Consider the following 22,806-nt stretch of genomic DNA (forward strand, 5'->3'; position numbering starts at 1 on the left):
TTTAAATGACAGCCCGACCTCCCAGTCCCAGTCTCCTATATTTTGGACAAAGGATAGATTCTCGCTCTCATTTAACAGGCACTGAAGAGGTTTTGAAGAAATATAGACACATGAAATTTTGTGGCTAAAGGACCCTGTCATTCGTTTTTCCATTATTTTTGTTTCACACAGCCAACTTTGAGAATGAAAATATACTATGCTTGCATTGTTACACTTCTTACTTTTCCTGCATTCTTCTAGAACATGCCAGCCTAGCTATGCTGTCATTGCAGCGCTATTCACAGAGAAATAACAATGCCGACAAGAAACTGTGTTCAGTGCACTGCTGTACACTACGCATTAACGGGGAATGCGGGGCTGGAGGATAAACTTTTTGAACCGCTGCACCGATTTTGATGCAACTGTAAGGGATGATGTACACTTTTGCCATTAGAACATAAAACCAAAATTTCAATATTGTATCCCAAAGTGAGAGAAAAGTTGTTCACATCACAACATGCTGGTGAGTGTGTCAGAATTGGAAAGCTTGCAATTTGTTCACCTTTTTCCCATAGATAGTCCAAGAAAAGCCCCTCGTACAGGATAAAGGGAAGGGATTGTTATTCTATGTCCACACTTTCTGACAGATGCTATATCTTGTTCCCCATTACACTTTATTCAAAAAGCACATTGGAAATAAACTGTGGCACTGCAGCACAAAAACGACAGCTTTCCTCAATGTGCAGTTTGACCAAAGTGACTTGAGAAAAAGGCTTCACAGATTTGAGAAGCTGTAATTTTGCATCATGGACTATTTTCTCAATCAAAAGTCCTTGCTTTCCAGGTAGGAGTTTCTTCTTCGATGCAACGCTGTTGAGTAGCAACTGTTTTCAGTTTAACTGAGCGGTGACTCTGAAGGTGCTCAGGAACTAAGCCTAACATATATAGGAGTGGTGAAGGCTGCAATAAAACCAACTTTTTATGAATACTAAAAACCAGAAATCGGTTCTCAAAAGTCGCCCGAGGCATTTATGCTAACCACTCAGATTCATTTTGCCCCCAATTACTGCATGCAAGGCCCAAGGCTCTACCACTGTTGCTTGCATTTTCAATTCGTTTCTGGTGCAGCCTTGACAAGATGCCCAAACAGGCCAGAAAGGGCAAATAATTGACAAACGATTACGACAGTCAGTAATGCAAGATTTGAGCGCAGTTCTTCACACATCACCTGCCACAACTGGAAGGCGACATGTTATGCCGCTAGCTCCCCTCCGGGATCTTGCCGTGACAGCCACCTTCCAGGTGGCACTTCGCTCTGTTACTTGGACAACCGGTTACGCCAACAACGCCGACGCGTAATGCAGAAACGGACACCTAACAGCTGTGCTGCAAAACAAACTACAACATGCCTGTTCGCCACTACGCTGCACACTGCCAGCGCCATTTATGGGCACTGCCGCAGTCACTCAGCACAACACCTCCATCTAAAGAACTTCATTTTAAGCACTTCTACTGCTGAGATCACAGCTAAACCTGGCAGACGCGTTCTTTATTAACTTATGAACTGTGTACAACAATAACCCAGAAATGTATTTTTTTTTTTTTGGTCAGAACGGTACTTTTTGCTCCACATACCCCTTTAGAGCCAAGGAGTTGTCGCCTGCTTCGCTGCGTGAATGGTGAAAAATTCTCCAATAGTTATTTTAATCAGTGACAAAATCAGCACGTTATTTCCAAACAAGCACGGAACTCAATCTTCCTCATCTCATATCTACCCACCTATCACAAGAAATCTGCCCAACTAACTGAAGAGTCATGCCTGGTAAAAACTCCAGAAACGAAGCGCATGCAGAAAATTGCGACTGCATCAAGACTTGGCGACCTCATTCAGAACAAAGGCAAGGGGTAAACGAAGAGAAAGTCAGCAAGGTCAGGAGTCTTGCGAAAAAATAGCGTGCAAATTGCTGCAGAAAAAAAAAAGAAGAATGCAAGCCAAAGAACAGCCAAAGGCCTGTGCCCCACAAAAGGAGGGGCCTGACGCTGCAAGTACACAAGTGGTATATCTCAAAGCTGCACGTACGCTGTGAAGGACGGCACAGCGGAGGGCTCTACACTTAAAGGTGCACTGAAGAGGAATCTGAACTTGTCTTTTTGCCGCGGGAACTCGATCTACACGTTTCTAGCATTCTTAGAAACTGCGACTTATTGCCCTGTATGGCCGATTTCCCAAATTAAATCGAATTAACGGCCGGCTCCCGCCCTTTTTTTTTTAATTCTGCCTCCTACGGTGGGCGGAGTCGACCAACGCATGGAGTGCCTTTCACCCAGTCCCGTGGCGGCTTGCCGCTCTGCCATCGGCGGAGTAATACGTAGTAGTCCGTAGTAGCAAATAGTCCGCGCGTATTTTTATTTCTGCGGGCTTATTTTGCGGCTGTATTATCTGCGAATGAAACTATTTATTCATGGAAACCTAAAAAACCAAATAAAGCGAAAGCAAAGCCTCCACGGAGCTGGCTGAAAGGAACTTCACGCGTTGGTCGACTCCGCCCATCGTACGAGACAGAATTAAAAAAAAGGGCGGGAGCCGGACGTTAATTCGTTTTAATTAGGGAAATCGGCCATACAGGGCAATAAGTTGCAGTTTCTAAGAATGCTCGGAACGTGTGGATCGAGTTCCCGCGGCAAAAAGACAAGTTCAGCATCCTCTTCAGTGCACCTTTAACTTTGACCACGTGGGGTTCTTTTAACATGCACATACACCAGACAGCACACAAGCATACTTGAATTCTGACACCAAGGTGATATGCAAACAAGCCACTGCTGCAACCAGGACTCCATCCCATGGCCTTCCGCTCCGCAGTTGAATGCCAAAGCCCCTAAGCTACAGAGGACATATATTGGCGAGAAAAAGAAAGAAGAAAGGTGCCCTACCCACACTGCCGGTTGGCACAACGGGCTTAGCTGCAGGGGACAGAGATCAGGGACACATCTGGCCTCACCTTTCGGCACGGTGTTCGCCTGGTTCAACTGGGGTGCCACACGCACGGGCAGGGGCCGCCGTTTCCGCAGTTCAGACAGAGGTGTGGGCCGGTACTGCGGAACGCTCTGCGCCGGTATGTAGCGCCTGGGCCGGGGCTCCGGTGGCCGTGGTGCCACGGGCGTCGGTACGTACCTGCACCATGCAGCACAATGGCTAAATGTCAACTAGGCTGACGAAGCAATGATAGCGCAACAAACAAAAGGAAAACTCTCAAGCTTTTGACAGCGTCAGCTATTAAGGTGAAGGTTCCTGGGCAAAGCGCGTTTGCCATCATAGCCGTAGTCAGAAAACACCCATGCAGCCATGTGTCACTGGTAGGTTTGGTTTATGGTTTATTGGGGTTTAACATCCCAAAGTGACTAAGGCTATGAGTGATGCCGTAGTGGAGGGCTCCGGAAATTTCGACCACCTGGGGTTCTTTAACGTGCACTGACATCGCACAGTACACGGGCCTCTTGAATTTCGCCTCCATCAAAATTCAGCCGCCGCGGCCGGGATCGCACCTGCGTCTTTCGGGTCAGCAGCTGAGCGCCGTAACCACTGAGCCACCGCGGCGGGTTATGGAAGGAGGGAGGGAAGGGAAGGGGAGGGGAGGTGTGAGTGATCATGCGACCGCCCCGTCTATATAACCTAAGCCTCGCGTCTTGCACAAACTTTCCCAAAAGAAACAGGGCGAAGGTTCCCTGATAAGGCATGTCTGTGTTCGTAGTCATTTCGCATCTACGCAGAGGAGCGCCACCATAGCGAGGAGGGCCCACACAGGCATCCCAAACGGGCTGCATCATTCTGTTCGTCACAACCATCGCATGTCAGCTAATGCTTTTTTATGCACTAACTATTGCGTAGTTGCCATTCAATTGTGCGAATGGCTACAAACAGCCCAACAATCAATTTTTTCCAAAAACAAAATTCCATCAAGTCTTCCTCGACGTCCGATGGAACAAGGTTACTTGAGGGGTGCCCGTAAAAGGATAACTGGACGGGCTACCGTGATGCAAAGCCTGAACTGACACCCATGGGTGGGAGGTGGATACGGTGGCTGTAGTGCACTCACCCATACGAGGACACCTGAGCGATGTCCTGCTGAACTCGACGCAGGGCGGCATCCACACACTGCAGCAGCTCACTGCGTTGGTCCGTTCCGTCCTCGATGGGGTTCGGGAGGAGACCGAAGGGGGGCTCTCCTGAGCAAAAGAGCGCATATAGACAGAGCACACAAAACTCTTTCAGATGCTGGTCACCTATTCAGAACAAACATTTTTTTTTACAGTTAGACAGTCTGTGCATGCTTCAGAAGATCTGTTTACCTACCCCTGCAACATAAGACACCAGGTGTTAATTTCCCAAAAGCATGTGCAAAAATTTTGTACAAGGGCTCACAATGGTATACGTGAAATATGATGTGATGGTGCAGTGTGGTAGTGACTGCATGACTGTCGTGCGATGATACCAAGTGTTCATTAAACATCAGTTGAAAGTTGCAGCCTTTCTGTGTCTCTTCTTTGTCTTCATTCTGGTGTGCTACACTGTTTCCAGGCAACTTATCAACCAACCAAGCACTTGAGGAATAGTAAGATCTTGTTCACACACGCACGCACGCACACGCACGCATGTGCTTATGGTGAACATGATGCAAGAAACCCAGAATACAATGACATTATTACGGGCTGCCAAGAACTGCCCCCATGACTGTGTCAAGAGACATGCTGCCAAGCTGACCATCTCCAGAAGCATTATTGACAGGATTCGCTAGCTGGTGTAAAAAAGCACCCCAACGGACGATTCAATGAGTGCCAAATTTATCTGAAACAAAGGAATCATAGCAAGCTATAAAGCACTCTTAGAAAAGGCTGCGGGCTTGCTGAGTACACAGTCTGGTAGATAGTGGCTCAAAAAAAAAATGTATTTTGCATGAATCGCACCTAGCTCCAACCTTTGAAACCAGCTCCAATTAGATGCTAATGTGTTCCCTCGATGGCCCCTGCACTAACGAAGTATGATGCTAAACAATACTTGCTATAATGAACAAATAATGAGTGTAGCTAAGGGAAGCACAGGAACGTTCACCCTATTCAGGTCCAGTTTAGAGAAAGGAAAGAGAGAAGAGGGAGGGTGTGATAAACACAAATGGCGACTATCTATAAGTAGCCTTTCAGACTTGTCACCGTCAAATAACAAAGCGGAAGTTCGTGTAGCTTTCCATGCCAATGACTAACGAGGCCTGGGTAATTAGACATTTGCCACAGAGAATGGACAAGACACTGGGAGAAAGAAAAAGCTACGGAAGTAATTAATCCGTACCTGCCACATATTCCACAACTGTTCCCTGTTCACAGTTTTTAATGCGAAAGCATTACAGGCCTGAGCACAGAAAAAACCCAGCGTTGTGATCCGTCATAAAATTTACTGATTGGTCAAGTCAGTTACGGCAACATCAGGTCACATGACGCACCATATACGACGCCTGCCAGCCCCTCCCCACCTTTGCCGTCTCCCCCCCTCTCTTCACCTGCATTGCTACAAACAGCCCAACCATCATAAAAAAAAACCGATGTTGTGGTTGTAAAATGCGCTGATTCTAATGGTATCACACTCCCCACGCATAACATAATTAAGTGTCCTCCACAGATTTTGTGCCTTTCTGATATATTCGTAAAAGCACTATTTTTTACATTGAGAGTTCTTCGTGCATTCTATCACATAATGAGCTACCAGCAGGCATTTGAATCATACCTGACCGTGACACATTTACCAGTAATCTGAATCTTTTCCTAAACAACTTCTAACACGTTGCAATTTAAATTTTCCTTTAAGCTTGCTTTGCTATGCATTTCTCAGACTGTGCGCCAAAATTCTGCAAGAATTTTAATTTAATTGCTACGTCTACTATGCAATCTTTCAAAGCATCTGAAAGAGTATTGAAGTTATTTGGGTAGACAAGTGATTAAATCTATGCAAAGAGCAAAGGTCCTTTGTTTTGTGCTTTGTATTTTTCAAAACAGTGGTAATGAAAATGAAGTACAACCTTTTTATTTGATAACTCAGAAAATATCAACCTTTTTTAAAAACTGTTCCAGAATTTCTCATCAGGCTGCTGTACCGAATAAATAAAAAGGCTACTAACACTGAGGATTTTTCCACAAGGTGTTTAACCTAGGACTATGCACAATTTTTAAAAATAGGTTTTTTGAGTCAGAAGAGCATTTTTCAGTAATGTCAGCAGTGTAGTACATCAGAATACAGTTAGGACGTGCTAACTAGCAGGCAGGTGAACTAATACTGAATAGTTAACTTTTAACTATTGCCGTTAGGCTCCTTAATTATTGAGAGGCGTGTAGCCCACCGTAATTAATATCCATGTCAATTTTTATAATTTTGAAAACGCGGTTGCCCTCGGCATTCTGGCCCAACAAATTTTGGCTATTTCGACGAGTTAACTGCACTGGAGAGGTTGCTTTGCCTCCAAGCATCTCTAAAGCACATATATTTTGGCGCGACATTGCCAAATTTATTAGGCCACAGCGCTGAGGGGAAGAGCATTTTCAAAATTCGAAAAACTGATATGGATATTACTTACGATGTGCTACACGCCTCTGAATAATTGAGAGGGCTAACGCTAATAGTTAAAAAGTTAAATCTGCAGTTGCTTTGCCTGCAAGCTTTTCGAAAGCGCTTACATTGTGGTGCGATGTAGCCAAATTTTGTTAGTTTTTTTTACACCAAAGTCTCAACTTTCTGTACCTTGATGCATATTTGATCTCTGCTGTGGTGACAGTTTCATCAATGAAAGCCTAACCCACACAAATTAGTGGGTTCATTCTCACAATTAAGGATTTGATTTTATGATGTTTTGATGCTCGACAGCATATGAGCAACAACAGCTCAATGAAATTAGTGCTTCGTAGTCACAGTGTTTATAGGCCTCAAAGCCTTATTGCAAACGCAGCATGACGACATATGACTAGCCTAACGATGCAGTTAGTGCATGCGCTATACTCCACCTGTATGTATACCTTCCAACACTTGTTGCGCGCCCTGTAAAAATCCTTATTTACCTATTTATTGCCTCGCTAATTTCCACATGTTTACTGTGTTTGTTTGTGCTTGCCATTTATATTTGTGTTCTACCCTTGTGACCCGTTATGACCATTAGTTCCCCCCCCCCTTATGTAATGCCCCAATGAAGCCTTTAAGGGAAAATAAATGATGATGATGATCATGATGATAACAAAAAGCAACATAGAACAAAAATGGCAGCTCCAGTACCTCCAATCTCAGTGCCTTGCCAGAATTTAAACGGCCATTCCACTGCTGGAGAAAAGTAAAAAAAAAAAAAAACACTGGCACATTCTGGCCGGTCCCGACCACAGCTGACCACAAGAGGTGGCTACATGTACAGTCGGGGACAAAAGTCTCCGGACCACGTACTCCTCTAAGGAAGCCGATAGCTCTGCTATTAGTCGGCAGCTGGAGACCACACTTGTGGAGGTGAAAGATAAATTTTTGTTCTTTCACGTTCACAAGTGCGGTCTCCAGCCGCTGTCTGATAGTAGAGCTACAAGCCTCGTTTGAGGAACACGTGGTCCGGAGACTTTTGTCCCTGACTGTACACCTAAATCTGGAGGGCTGTCAAGTGGTTCTTGAGTTTACATATGTAATTTCCAGAAAGTGAATATGATCAGCGGTTAGAATGTAACATTTTGTTTTCTGGCACCACGAGATCACTGTTCACAGTGTTCGCATTTATTTGTTTGTTTATTTATTTATTTATTTCATTGCCCTCACGGCCAGAGGGCATTGCAGAGGGTAGTGGGTTACAATACGGAAGGTGGAACACAAAATACAGCAGTGAATTTATTTATATATCATCATCATCATCAGCCTGACTACTCCCACTGCACGGCAAAGGCCTCTCCCATGTCTCTCCAATTAACCCTGTCCTTTGCAAGTTGCAGCCACCGCACCCCCACAAACTCCTTAATCTCATCCGCCCACCTAACTTTCTGCCGCCCCCTGCTACGCTTGCCTTCTCTTGGAATCCACTCCGTTACCCTTAAGGACCAGCGGTTATCCTGCTTTCGCATTACATGCCCTGCCCAAACCCATATATATACATATATTGATACATGCTACAAGAAGCCAGGAAATCCACTAGGCCCAAATAAAACTAGTCACAACCTACACAACTGACACAACAAAAAGCAGGCTGGAGTCTACTTCAGCCGAATTTACTGGTACTCACAAAAGTAATCACAGAAAAGTTACCGGAATTTGTCACCAACAGTTTTTTTTTTTTTTGCAAGGTCCTAAATGTAGGCACAACTGTAACACTGTAAGCATTTCACATCTTTCTTACACCTTTCACTCACACCTCCATACAATTACGCACAGCCTTTCAAAAAGGTTATTAAAGCACAGTTTTCCTTAACGCCCTCAGAATGCCATGAAATTTAGGACTAAAAATTGTTTAGAGGTCCTTAAGTCCATGTGTACCAAATCCAAGCCAGCAACGTAATAGCCAGTCAAGAGTGTCTCCACGTGAAATTCACATTAAGGTTTCCACGCTATTCGTGCTATCTAAAAAATGAATTTTCACTAAACTTCCTTTAATTAACATTTATGGTAACACTACAAGCCCTCAAGGTTTGCACAAAGTGATTTATACCTTTTTAGTGCGAATTCCTTTAGTGCAGTCCTTAAAGCAACACTGAAGACAGCTCCATCCAATTATTTTTCCCAGTAAAAATTGATTCTCAGGCTTTTCAGTCTAGGTTGACGTTTATCCAGTAGCAAAAGATGCATTTATCGCAGAGATAATTGGATTTGAAGATATTCCCGCTGGTGGATTCAAACTCGTTACATCTACGCCGAAAAGGACTCCGGAATCACCCTTTTGAAATGAATGGCGACGTACCATAGCCTCGGGAATCTGTGCCCGAAAAATCAGTAATGACACATGCATTTCAGTTGCGAAATTTGCGGATAGTGGCGCCATCTGTTTTTTTTTTATTTTTCTGCCATCTTTTCTGCCTTGCAAAAGCTCCGTTTCCTATTAAAGTGTCTCTTCATGATTAGATAACGGCACCCTTTCGATAAGACCAACTTCAGTTTGCCCTCAGTATCCCTTTAAAGGCACTACGTGTTATCGGTAGTCTTATCAATCATAGAGCTGGAGTTCAGAAGCTATCCCGAGCTGGATAGATCGAGGCATACAGAGTATGAAAGACATTGCAACCATTTAATTCTCTCAGCTCTTTGCAAGGAGCATACAAAATTGACCCAACCTACAGCAGAAACCCCTTTTACAAACACTCAGTACCTGTAGGCACATTCTGTTGGTAGGCACCGAGCGTGGAGCAGACCTTACAGCTCATGTTTTCCATTAACCCCTTTCCACTTTTTCTTGTCACTCTATTGGTAGCACAGGAAAGGCAATGCACTGTTAAGTGTTTCTCATTATTTCACGTGATTTAATGTGAATTGTAATTTCATGAGAAATTTCATAACTTCAGTGGGTCCATGCTGCTAGTTTAAAAAATAGTATCGAATGCAGGTCCATCATTTATTCAGGTTGAAAACAAGCATTTGTAGTACCAGTTATTTACGACAATATAACGAGTGAAGCAGTTCGGTTCAGTAACTTTTCAGTTAGCTAGTTACTACAGTACGATACAACTTTACAAAACAGCAGTTGGCAACACAGGACCACGGTCCAAGGCGTCACGTATTACTGTGCTAGCCAATAACAACACTAAACGAAGTCAGCTTTTTAATGTTTGACTTTACGAACAAGCCAGGTATCAAAATTTTTTACCTGATAATTTTGTTCTTGCGATTAGCTTATTGTTTAGGTAACAAGAAAAGTTTTTAACAACGGACTACATTTCTGTTATGGAGGAATTCTGTTGTTTCCGACTATAAGTTATATTTGATTTTTTCGCACATAGGCAACTGAGGCTATGATACGTCAAACACAAGGTAAATTCAAAACATCTTAAGTGAGAATTTGTTTTTCAGTTTAGAAAACAAGACATGATTAACCTGAAGTCAGCCTTGGAGTCGGGCACTTTCACTAACAAAATTAAATTATAGACTCCACAAACTAATCTGCAGTCTCCCAAAAATTGATTATAACTCAGGTTTAACCATGACAACGGTCTGTTCCTCATAAACTAATTCAATCGGTTTTATGCAGTAGGCAATAATTACATGTGGCAACCCGCACGAGTTAAAGGGAACGGGAAGACTAGGGAAAACCATACAGGTAAGGTAAACAGTTCTGTGAGCTTAGTAAGAAGCTTTACAAAGTGAAATATGCGAAACTACACACCAATTCAGCTATGCCCACTGCGAGTATGAGATAGGCAGTACTGCAAAATAATAAAATCTCTGCACCGGTACTAAAAACGCATGTGCACCCAGTCAGGAACTCGCGAAATAACAACTAAGGCTTATCAATTGTAGTGTCACAAAAAGCTGTCCTCGAACGGCCAAGCCGCAAACACGTGCTGGCATGTCAGAGCCCACCGCACCAAGTGCACATTTCCGAGACGCTTTCGTAACTAGCTGTACAGAGACCACATAGCCATCGAGTTTGACTAACTCCTCCCGCTGCCTCTAACTGACAACCACCTCAGTATCGCCTTGTGAACCCCAGAAGACGGCAAAAGGAAGCTTTTTCACCAACTCTCAAAGGCCAAGGCAGCTTTAGCTGCACTTAAGCTGAACGTTCATCCCTACAGCGCTACTCGATCGCTCGGTACGCTGCAACCGAGGAGCTAAAGGTTTAGAGCCTGCGCTAGTAATATTTCAGCCGCATTTATTGCCTCTCTAGGTTTCTTTCGGGCTCGCTGCATTGTTTGGTTCGCGAGCGAAATCTTACAACAGGTGAGACGCTGTCCACAAATGAACTATAGGCTTCCGAGTTTCTGCAGGTTCCAGTTTAGGTTTGTGCTGAGGGACACGTGTGTGTAGAAGCTCCTGGTAGAAGCATTGTTTGTTTTCGGTCTTGTTCGCGAAACGGTCCTCGAAACAACATGCCCGCAGATCATGCCCTCAGTCGCTGCGAGCTTGTTGCGGGCCTGTTCTTCGAGGGAAACCTGGGCCGAAGCTAATTCAGCTAGACCACACCTCAACACAGGGAGACATCGGTGCTCGTCCCGCGTGGTGCGGTTTGCGCATCAGTGGCGTTGAGAAGGCACATCTCGGCCAAAACACAGTGCTTTTTTTTTTATTTGCACGAGTGAAAAATCGCGCAGGGTCGCCGGACGGTGGGGCTCACCCTTTTTCTCATGGCTGAAGTGGCAGTGCGGCCGCTCGCAGAGACCCGACGCGAAGAAAGGGCACGGCAGCTGGCTAAAATAGCCGGACGAAGGTAACATTGTCGCCGTTCCGCCTGAGCAGAAACATAAACATCTCCACCTTCGGAAAGCGACGCTGTTACCACACGCATGAGAAAAACTCTCAATTGTGAGGAGGACCCGCGTTGCCAGACGGACTCCGTAGTGCCGAGCGAAATTTAGCGCTCTGTAGAAGCAGTAGAAGTACCATAAGGAAAAAAAAAAACTTGCGCAAAAGTGGTTGAGCTTAGTCGTTGTAATTATTGCTACCTATCAGCAAACGTTATGGGTGATTTTTCTTGTTGTTGCTGAATAATTAGATGCCCGTTTGGATCTGTGGCTTGCCGCCGCTCAGCCCGCTGAGCGGAAGAAAGAAAGAAAGAAAGAGAGAGAGAGAGAGAGAGAGAAAAACGCATACTCTACACAAACTGAAAATTGGTCTACACCGCGTAGTTTTGTATGAAATTAATTGAATTACTAGAACGTTTTCTTGCTCACACCTGAAGCAGTACGTTAGGAGAAAAATGATCGTTTCATCATCGAAGTCCGTCGGTCACATTTGCCATATGTACATTAAAATTTGTGACGGAAAATCTTCCAGAAATCCATTGTGCAATAACACTGATAACAAAGACATCATTTGTGGTATCATCGGCCTCATCAGCTTAGCTGCTCTCTCAGCAATGGCTTTTCCCATAGATGTAGCTGATTATAAGATGTTAATCATAATGTAACCCCAGGTGGTCGAAATTTCCGGAGCCCTTCACTACGGCGTCCCTCATAGCCTGAGTCGCTTTGGGACGTTAAACCCCAATAAACCAAACCAATAATGTTAATCGATTAAAACTAGTCACAATAAAAGCTACGATAGTTTGAAGGCCGTGCCTCAGCAGATCATTACCAGGCCTGTTATGAGCTATCGATGGGATATGTGTGAATTAACCTCGGCTGAAAAATCCTATCGTTAACAAAAGGGCAAACTCTCAGCACTTTGATGTTGAGCTGATGCATAACAAGGAGGCACTTGTTTAGGAGGCACTGGTTGAAATGCGTTTGAGCAGCACAAAATTGCACTAAAAAGTGCTTATGCTATTATTGAAATAAAATAACTCTAAATATCAGCAATGTAATGTAAGATGAAAGTGACAACAAATTTATGATAAATTTTTAAAAAGTAACCAAAACAGATTTGCCTAAAAGAACGATCGATTCACACACCCAGTATTCGAGTGGTTCCCCATAACCTCACAGTCATCGTTCATGTTTGCTACCGCTGCTTAGAAACAATTCTTCACGAAGAATTCACTTGAAACCACTGATGCAGGCCCCAATTCATCCACAATTAACTGCCAGTAGTAGCAGTAGTAGTATAAAACTTTATTCCGCAAAATGGGACGGGGTTTAGGAAATCTCCATTTTAGAGGACATATCATTACTAAAGCAGCCTCATATCCTCAATTTTCTCAAGGTTTAAAAGGTAACTGACCAACACAGTAGTTACAGACCTATCTACATTCCATCTTAGGCAATTAAAGAACCTTACCACTCCCATCTAAAATCTCATCTTTCAAGACTAAATTTGTTACCTCCTTTTGTCGATGGTACTCAACTTAGTAAACAATGAGCCTTTATAAAAATATGAAACAATAAAAGGCCATATATTTAGAAGCCTAAAAAAAGGTAAAGACAGCCACTGCATTTTTCTACGGAAGCTCGAATATGTTAGAATGTCGAGGGAACCCGTAAGCTTACTTCTAGTATGTCCAATCTCTTTGCCTTCAAATTTCTTTTAGTACAGCACAGGATAGCAATGAAGAAGCAATACAGCATGCATCATGCTGCAGACCTCTTAAACTGCTAGACATGCTGATGCCTCCCATGGCAGACTGGCCGTCTTTTTCCAAACATGCATTGCAATCTTTAGCTTGTTTGCCCTACAGCGTACTCTTCTCAAGCATGGCACATTACAAGCAGAAACTTGCATAACAGAAGTGTTACAGCAGTTCCAATGACAAAACTTTTCCCCATAGGTACACTTCACTTTTGAAAGGCCAACATAGGCAGTCTTCTAACCACTGTTCTTGAAATCGGCCAACTGTCGTGCAGAGCCTGCGTATTAAATGTATGAAACGTAATCATACTTTTTTTTTTAGATGTTTTAAAGGAAGTGTTGACCTGACAGTAACCGCAGTGTATGAATGAACGTATGTATGCACGGATTACTCTTTTTCCCCCTTTTTTTCTGTCCTCCCCCCTACAATAATGCCCGTTGGGCGCCGTCAGTTTCCCATTGACCTCAGTGCTGGCTGCACAGCTGATGGCCTTCTAGCAGAAGAAACTAACGTGCCATGGGAACCTGCATTATGCAGGCTTCAAACTGTGCATGTGCATGATGTCGACCAAGCGTTTCAAAACCTTGGTTGTCTTGGTTTAATAGCTGGTGCACAGCATAGCTAAATTTCAAAGCAGTTTGGCACAAGGGGTGGCAATCTAATTACACCGAACCCAGCTCCCTGGCCAATGACTTCATGAAATGAGGATTGTGTACATGTGCAAATATGTTTGCTACAGTACGGATGACATCGGCCTATGCATGTGCATATGCCATAGCACATATGTCCCTCCCCCACACATGACAAGTGCACGAAACACTGACAATGAACAAAGTGGAAAACATCTTTATTTGCATGGAACAATGTGGTAAAAGATTCTATTTGTCAACACCTGACTTGGTGAATGATTATTTACAAAAGAATGCCTGCCAAGTCCTTGGGCAGGGGTGAGCAAAAACACCACTTCATTTGAAAAAAAAAAAAAAAAAGAAGGGACACACAGTCAGGTCCTCTTCAAACACACACACACACGGAGGCTGGCCCCCTGGAGGCTTGACTCAGCTCAGCCCCACTCCTCCTCTGCAGGCTCTTCAGCCTGCTGGGCTGCACCACCAGAGCCACCCCACTGGTCGTTGCCACCGCCAAATCCCTGCACAAAAGGGCACAAACAATTTTGCAAAACAGAGCAGCAGTACGAAAAAGAAGGCCTCAAACATTCACACATGGACTTTGTTTCTTAGAAACCAAGCAAATCATTCTGCAAACCGTCTTGAAGACGAAAAATTCAAGTGAAGCCAACCGAACTGGTGGCACGTGTAGAACTCCCAGCACTCGGTACATTCATGCGCATGAATGTAGAGCAGAAGCAATCAACCCCCTGGTGTTAGTAGAAGCAACCACAGTCTTACTAAGCGAAGTTTTGGAGCTGTTGAGCTTTAAACCAAACCACACATTATGAGCTCTGTGTTGTGTGTTGGGTTTAGTGGCGCATAAGCATCTAAGGCTGTCATGCACCAAGCTCAACGTGTACGAAAATTGGTTTCTGTAGAATTTTACCGAAAAGCGAAAAAAAAATTTGTCTAAAGAGACTAAAAATTCAGCTGCTGCTACACTGCAATGCTGAGGAAAGGAATTTTGGAAATACCGGTATTAGTACAAAAACCTTTAAAGAAGGTCGAGTAACCTCAATGGCAATCCTTAGCTGGGCAAGGATCCCAAGGCTCCCAGCCATTCAAGTAAAAACCTCAGCATTCTTCTCAGGAATGAGAAGACTGCTGAGGTGTATGAAAAGTGGAGCAAAGCTGTGGATCAGAATTTATAGTCTCGAGAAAACACTGGCTTCAAGCAAAGCACTTCCAGAAATCCCTTTGTTGCTGCGCCACATGGTCGCAGAGGAGAAAAGGCGCGCTCACCCGTGAACCGCCGCCACCGCCAAAGTTGCTGCCGCCTCCACCAAATCCGCCGCCTCCTCCTCCTCCGCCGCCGTACTTGGCCTCGTTCTCCAGCCATTCCGGAACCTCCTGCTGGCTCTGCACACAGCACACACACCGTCAGCCGTTATGTGCACGCACAGTTACACAAGGCCAGTGTGGCAATGGGGCCGACTGAGTGCACACTTGCCCAGCGTGAGTGCACACTTGCCCAGCGTGAGTGCACACTTGCCCAGCGTGAGTGCACACTTGCCCAGCGTGAGTGCACACTTGCCCAGCGTGAGTGCACACTTGCCCAGAGAACCAGTGGCAATGTGCAATCTTCAAGGCTCATTTTGGCAGTGAGACAAGCAGTTTCATTCACGTCCACAAGCAGCGAATTTGGCCACTTTCAACAGGCTGCATGCATGCACTATCGAACTGGAAAAGTAGCCATCTTGAATGATTGGTTTACGCCCCAAAGCGACTGAGGCTATGAGGGACGCCGTAGTGAAGGGCTCTGGAAATTTTGACCACCTGGGGTTCTTTAATGTGCAACTGACATCGCACAGTACACGTCCCTCTAGAATTTCGCCGTCATCGAAATAAGGCCGCCGCGGCCGGGATCGAACCCGCGTCTTTCGGGTCAGCAGCAGAGCGCTGTAACCAGTGTGCCACCGCGGCGAGGCGCCATCTTGAATGAAGCTTGAAAGTTCCTTGTAAGACAACTTCGGCCAGATCAGTAGGGAGAGGGCCAGTTATAACATGCAAGCTGCTGTGATGCAGCACTTTTCAATCACCAAATTCGAGGAAGCAACAGGCCGACGCTACTCATGACTTCACACTACAACAAACCTGCACCTGTAGTAAGGTGTTACACACTTTGAAGAGTACCTTTCCACCTTCCAAATAAGGCGCCCTAAACTTGGAACCTTTAGTTGCGATAGAACCTCAATAGTACCACGTTGCCGCAAATAGAAAAAAAATTTATCACCCAAAAACTAACCAAATCCATAAGCAGAACTGCAGGAAACGCATTCACACAGATCTGTTTATGGTTCACTGCATTTACGGCTGCTTGGCCAAACCTCATTACTCACGGTTTACACAGCAAGATTGGTGAAGACACTGCGCGGGCCGAGTGCCGCGCACCGCCGCTCACACTCACCGCGCTCAACCTCCACTGCTCACAGGCACCTACAAACCTTGACAGTCCCAAGTAAACCCTCTCCTACTGCCTCACCGCTGTAGTCAAGGGACTATGATGAGAGTACACTCACCTCAGCAAGAATCTTGATAAGTGCTCCAGCCAGAGCCCCATTCGCTTCAGAGTCGTAGAAGCTTGTAGCCTTGCCAAGGTTGCCCACCCGACCCGTGCGGCCCACGCGGTGGACATACTCGTCGATGGACTGGGGCAGGTCATAGTTCACGACATGCCTCACATCCTTGATGTCAAGGCCCCTGGCAGCCACGGCCGTGGCCACAATAACCGGGCAGGTGCCCCGCCGGAACTCCAGCAGAGCCTCCTCCCTCTGCCGCTGGTACCTGTCGCCGTGGATGCTGGTCGTCTTCAGCCCCTTCTGGGACAGGAAGGCCGCCAGGAAGTCCGCCGTCTTCTTCTTCTCCACAAAGACCATCACCCGGTCACTGCCCTCATCGCTGAGGATGTCCAGAAGCTTCTGCCGCTTCTCGAACTGGGTCACTTGAAACACCTGCTGCTTGACGTCAGAGTTGGCCCCCCCAAGGATCCCCACCTTGAGGAAGATAGAGTTCTCCAAAAACTCCTTGGCCAACATCTGAATCTGTTCCGGGAAAGTGGCGGAAAACATCAGGGTGCGCCGCGCCCCCCGCTGCGGCATGGAAGAGTGCCCCACCAGAGCACGCACGTCGGGCTCGAAGCCCATGTCAAGCATACGGTCAGCCTCGTCCAGAACCAGGAAACGGAGCTTCTCAAACGAGATCTGCGCGACAAAACGGAGCAAGCAGCGCGGTGATGCAAGGAGCCCAAGGAAGAGCAGAACGATAAACAGCGCAGAGAGACATGCAACACGAAAGAATGCAACCCACCTTTCCCTTCTCAACGAAGTCCTTAAGCCGTCCGGTCGTTGCCACCAAGATGTGGCAGCCCCGCGAGAGCTGCGCTAATTGGTGCTGAACCGAGGTGCCTCCATAAATAAGGACAGTCTTTAATATGGAGTCGTATGCATACTTATGCGCGTCCTGCGCAATCTGGATGGCGAGCTCCCGCGTTGGTGACAGAATGACTGCCTGCGGAGTTTGAATGGGCTGAAATGATGGGTTCTCCAAAGCACTGTCGCTGAGGAGGGTGTGCAGGATGGGCAACATGAAGGCCGCCTGAAACGGAATGAACAATTTCCGTTAAACGGAACAAACAATTGCCGTTAAACGGAACAAAGAACAATTTACGTAAAAAGTCCTATTGCAGCTACACCCTCCAACCCTGGTCCAAGTACAAAGCAAATCCAAGCAACGAAAATCTATGCCTCACCGTCTTCCCAGAGCCAGTCTGTGCACAAGCCATGAGGTCCCTGCCACCCAGGACAATCTTGACCGCATACTTCTGCACAGGAGTGGGCTTGGCATACTTTGCCCGGCGGAGGTTTTGGAGCAGCAGGTCGCACAGACCCATCTCCTCAAAGCTCGAGAATGGGGTTGTGTACTCCGGGTCGCTCACTTCCACCGGAATGGTGTCGTACTTGGAAAAGTTGATGCCCGTGGAGATTGTTGAGAAGAGTGTGTCCTCATCCGTGGGCAGCGATGGTGGCACATATGGTGCCTCCATGGGCTTGCCTGCAGTCAGGAAATTCATATAACGCAAGCACACCATGCTACGTCCCACATCCTGTCCCCTGCCTCAAGTACAAGTTTACAGCTGACTGTACAAACAATCCAAACTAAATATACACAGATGAATCTCATGCTTTTTTTTTGTTTCATGGGTCATAGCGCGCCAAAGCGATTCTGGCCATGAGGGACGCCGCAGTGGAAGGCTCTGGAATAAATTGCAAGACCTGAGGTATTTCATCGTGCGCCCACATCGCACAGTACATGGGCAGCCTCTAGCATTTCGCAAAATGAGACCGCTGCAGGCTGGGATCGAACACTTCCTTAGGGTCAGCGGCCTAACACCATAAATCGAGCCATAGGGTCAGCGGCCTAACACCATACACAGAGCCACCATGGCGGCATTGCATTTCACCTCTCCAGAGTCTTATGATACAGCTCAAGAAGAAAGCAGCAAACAGCCCTCCAGCAAATGGCTTTAACCAGTTTTCTATGTCTCCGATGAGCCCAGAGCATAAAATCGGGGGTGGAGGGCATGTGGTGTATTCGCATTTCAACAACAAATTTTCTGCCTAGGTCAGATTTTTTTTTGTTCTGTTAATAAGAATATTTTTCTCAGTCCCAATCATTTCAAATTAACGAGTTTTCAGCGTTGACTGCTTATGGCACGCTTTCTTATTCTCCATAATCTGTCACTGAATTCGGGCATTTTTCAGACACGCCGCAGATCTGAAAGCACTGTGAAACTTTAGCAGGAAGGGATGAAGGAGGACCTTCCGCAACCTTGCCAACAACATCGAAAACCCAGTGATGCCGCCAACTACAAAGCAAGCACCACAACTGGTGCAGGTGCCCTCACCGTCTGGACCCATGCGCGGGACTGGCTCGTTGGTGCAATCCTTGGCCATGTGCCCCTCCTGCTGACACTTGAAGCACCCCTTCGGGCGGTCTGCTCCATCACCCGAGGACTCTGAGTTGGGACACTCGCGGCTCATGTGTCCTTCCTCGCCGCACTTGAAACAGCCTGCAAATAGGACACAGCATCATAGCACATCGCTTTCCTGCACAACCCTCCTTCGGCATGCAGCACACACTGTTCACTCCTCAACATCCACAACAATCAATTAGAGGAGGGAATGAAAGGGGGGGAGGGGGGGTTGGAGGGAGCAAGACCTACTGAACTACAGACCTGCACAAGTGGCCCTGCTCCAGCGCGCATGTTCTAGTTCAGGGGTTCTCAAACTTTTTTGCTTTTTTGCCCAAAAGCCTTCAATAAGTTCCAGCGATGTTCCAAGACAAGACAGTCACCGACCTATTTTCGGACTCTAGGACCCGAAGAACATTCCGACAATCGAAGTCCGGAAAAGTCAAATGCGTAAACTACAAAAAAGCACACCGATACAAGAAAACTGCTTGAAAATCGCGAACTCTGCAGTCATCTGCATTCCATTCACAAGAAACAGACCGTATCTGACCCAGGAATGCAATCACATGCCCAGGCCTTTAGGCCACCTCAATGCAATGAAGAGCTTGACACACTCAAGTGGCAAAAATGAGCAACAAAGAGCCAGGGCAGTCTGGACAACTGACCCTGTGTTAATCCAATACGGAACCTTTCATGGCAGCAAAGGGTAGACTGGTTGCAACAGCAATGCAAGCTCGCTTTTGTTTAGGTCGAAAAACTTCGAAACTTTCAGTTCGGTGGCGACTCAAAGAACGAACTTCAGAGCACTGCTTGTATCCAAACTTTGGCATCCAAAACACAGGTGGTGATTACATACAGGTTCCTATGAGGTTCACGAAATGTGTTTTGGATGCCAAAGTTTGGATACGAGCGGTACTATGAAGTTCATTCTTCTCCACTGAACTGAATATTTCGAAGTTTTTCCGGATTCCAAAAATGTCCACTACTGTATCTTGTGAGCACATCACTGAAAGAATCGAACACAAAAATCAAGTTATTTCGGCCTAATATAGACACGAGCGGCATCGCTGTCACAACCAACCGTTCCCCGCCACCGTGAGAGGTGCCATCTTGGATTTTTGGCTCAGCGGGTGCAATCTGACTGGCTTGGATAGGCTTGGCTATTTATTGCCACTGATATGGCCTACGAAGAGCGCGGCAATCGCATTGAAAACGGTACAACGGGACAGTGGGACAGCTGCAGCGTCCACCATGGCTTGGACGACGCACCCCGCGGTGCGGGGCAGCAAACGCCGTAGAGGGTGGGAGGGGGAGGGGCTGCATTAATAGTGTGGGTTACCATGGGTTACCTCCGTCTCCACGAGCCCCACCACCCCATGCAAACTGACTGTTCTTGCGGCAAGTGCATTAGTGCGATTCTGAAAGCTGGTTTTTCGCAGAAAAGTTTTTTTAAGTTCACATATTTTCTGAACTGTTCGATTATTCGGACCATTTTTCGGGACCCGCAGAGTCCAATAAATCGGTCGGCGACTGCACCTGCTAACACAGCACCTGTCACCTGACATGTTATGCAGAACACACACAAACAGCGATCAATCTTGCGATGAGCAAGATGATGAGTGAACACACGGATGCGCCTCTGATTTATCAATTTCCTTGATATCTTAAAGAGTTTGGGTGGGAATTCTCTTTGAACTAGACCAGGCAGTGCAGTGCTGTGCGCCCACCAAGAGTAACTGCTGAAGGATCACCACTCACCCCTCTTGGGGCGATCGTCACTGGACGCAGAGGGGCAATCTCTGCTCATGTGACCCTCCTCACCACACTTGTAGCAGCCTGCACACCACACAAGCAACGCACATTTCACTGGCAAGTCTCGGCCGTCTGCCATCACCAACTGCCACCCACCAAAGTGGCAGGTTCGCTGTCCCATCGCGAATGGCCAGAATTGCGATGCTTCATGTTTGCTTCATTGCTTCAAACATGAAGCATCGCTTCATGTGAGCATAATTTTGCCCACATGGTGCGTTACACTGGGAGCTGACAGCCACAGATCACACGCGTGGCATGCCATATCTTTGGAGCATCTTGGTCCCAACTTACAACCACGTTATGTCCCCCTGTAAACTGATCTAGCAATTTGATTTACTCTTAGAGATTAATTCATGCCAGTCGTCGGGCACGCAATCTATCATCCATACTTTCAATGCACTAGGTATTGCAGTCGAACCTACTTATAACGATACCGGTTTTAACAAAACATCGGTTACAACAATGAAAAGCTGCTGCACTGTCCACTTTTGTATGTTTTCTATGTTAAAATAACCCGCTTCCTACAATGCCCCCATGCCGCATTATCAGTTATAACAATGAAGTCTGGCTCCTGAGTGCTCGTGCCAAAAGGGAGTGGAATGTGAAATCCTTGAAAAGAAGAAAAAATTCCGAGCCGCTGCACCCTCCCCGCCGCACGCTCATACAATAGAACCTGCTTTCCGGCCTTCTCCGCACCGCCAGCACCTCGCACCTCTCTCCCGGCACCCTTCCACCCCTCCAAAAAGAAATGGGCTGCACCCATAGCTCTATGCCGCGCCACCCTCTGAAACACGAATGGACCTTGCCAATGCGCCTGCAGCCTGCTGCTCGCTCGCCCCTCATTCTGCGCAGTTCTGCCAACGGATTTGGTTGTTTGTGTTGATTGCGTCAAAGTCGTTCCTGGCCCCGTGGTTTCTCCATCTTGTTTGAATCGCCTCCGAAACGGAAGACAGCTGATCCGCCCGCTGATTATCGGACGACGTTGCCGGTGAAAAGAAAGCACACGGCTATCGATTTGGAGATGAAGTGCAGTATCGTGAAGAACTACAAAGACTAAGAAAGTGCGTGACTTGGTTAAGAAGTACGCACTATCGCAACCGACTGTGTCAGCCCCTCGGGGCTTCGTTTTCGCAGGGGACCTTCCGCTGCACTACGTGGAGTAGCTGGATGCCATGGAGAAGGATGTCGGCAAGCAATGCTGACGGACATGGGGTTTTCTCATGCAAGCCAGTGAGAAGTACATGGCCAGATGCTTGTGGCGATTTCACCCCAGTGTTTCTTCGGGATTTCTCAACCATGGAGGCGGCCGCGGCAACCTTCCCGTATTTTTTACGAGGCCCCTTACGGGGCCACCAAAACGATGCCTCAGTGGAGCTCGCATGTCACTTGCCGTCTGCGACTCCTCTTTGCAGTTATGCTTTGTTTCGTGCGACCGTTGATAACAATTCCATAAGTGGACTTGACTGTAGAAGGATTCACCGGGACTGCGCTAATTCTCTACCACGCACTTTCAATGCACCAGGTATTAGAAGGATTCGCCGGGACTGCAATCATTCGTCGTTGAGCGTTTCAGCATAAAAAGGACGCTGCAAAAAACTATGAAAAATGCCGGTCCTGTGTGAGGGACCGTTAAAAAAGTGCCGCCCTTCCGAGCATATAGTTTTTTCAAGGTCAAGGCTTTAGCGATGACTGCTTTTGTAGCTTTGGTCATGAACTGATCCTCAGGCTAAGAATGCCGACCCAGCCAAGTGTCCTGTAGCCAAGGTGGATAAGCAAATAGCCGAATCTGCTACTCTAAATGAAGCTGGCAACAGCGTGCTCACCTCTGCCGCCACCACCTCCTCCGCCTCCGGATGAGCCGGGGTTAGGGCAGTCTCTGCTCATGTGGCCCTCCTCGCCACACTTGAAGCAGCCTGCAAACAGATCCAACATCGGACCGTGTGTATAGGGACGCAACAGAGAAAACAGCGTAAAAGGCTAAAAGATATGTTTACTCAAAAGGAACACTGGTTTCCTAATTTAGTGATCTCAGGGCAAATGGAACCTCAAGGCTGTAAGAAAGGAACTGTAGCACAACCAAGAAGTACACAAGAGACCACACAGGACTAGCGTTAACTTCGAAAGGAGATCATACCCGCGATTAGTGCTAGTCCTGTGTGGTCCT

General features: G+C 46.5%; 2 protein-coding genes across 11 annotated transcripts in view; both read right to left on the reverse strand.

Moving 5' to 3' along the window:
• The window catches only part of LOC149366533 (uncharacterized), a 53,717-nt gene extending 42,207 nt beyond the window's left edge, over window positions 1-11,510 (reverse strand). The window contains exons 1-3 of the mRNA XM_089551268.1: window positions 11,301-11,510; window positions 4,074-4,203; window positions 2,979-3,151 (exon numbers count right to left, since the gene is read on the reverse strand). Of these exons, the coding sequence (XP_089407394.1) occupies window positions 2,979-3,151; window positions 4,074-4,203; window positions 11,301-11,400 (403 nt within the window). The 5' untranslated portion in view covers window positions 11,401-11,510. The remainder of the gene's footprint in view (window positions 1-2,978; window positions 3,152-4,073; window positions 4,204-11,300) is intronic.
• A 2,510-nt stretch (window positions 11,511-14,020) lies between these two features.
• The window catches only part of LOC149366534 (ATP-dependent RNA helicase DDX4-like), a 33,672-nt gene continuing 24,886 nt past the window's right edge, over window positions 14,021-22,806 (reverse strand). For 8 of the 10 annotated variants that reach the window (XM_089551316.1, XM_089551286.1, XM_089551295.1 and 5 more), the window contains 8 exons: window positions 22,466-22,555; window positions 20,589-20,666; window positions 18,765-18,929; window positions 17,610-17,911; window positions 17,168-17,455; window positions 16,381-17,061; window positions 15,104-15,220; window positions 14,021-14,340 (listed from right to left, as the gene is read on the reverse strand). In XM_089551316.1, coding sequence (XP_089407442.1) covers window positions 14,254-14,340; window positions 15,104-15,220; window positions 16,381-17,061; window positions 17,168-17,455; window positions 17,610-17,911; window positions 18,765-18,929; window positions 20,589-20,666; window positions 22,466-22,555 — 1,808 coding nt within the window. In that variant the 3' untranslated portion in view covers window positions 14,021-14,253. The remainder of the gene's footprint in view (window positions 14,341-15,103; window positions 15,221-16,380; window positions 17,062-17,167; window positions 17,456-17,609; window positions 17,912-18,764; window positions 18,930-20,588; window positions 20,667-22,465; window positions 22,556-22,806) is intronic. The other 2 variants (XM_089551339.1, XM_089551330.1) reach the window with 1 other exon arrangement.

Source organism: Amblyomma mixtum, chromosome 1, assembly GCF_055824585.1.
Source record: "Amblyomma mixtum isolate Tamu chromosome 1, ASM5582458v1, whole genome shotgun sequence".
NCBI classification, from domain to species: Eukaryota; Metazoa; Arthropoda; class Arachnida; order Ixodida; family Ixodidae; genus Amblyomma; species Amblyomma mixtum.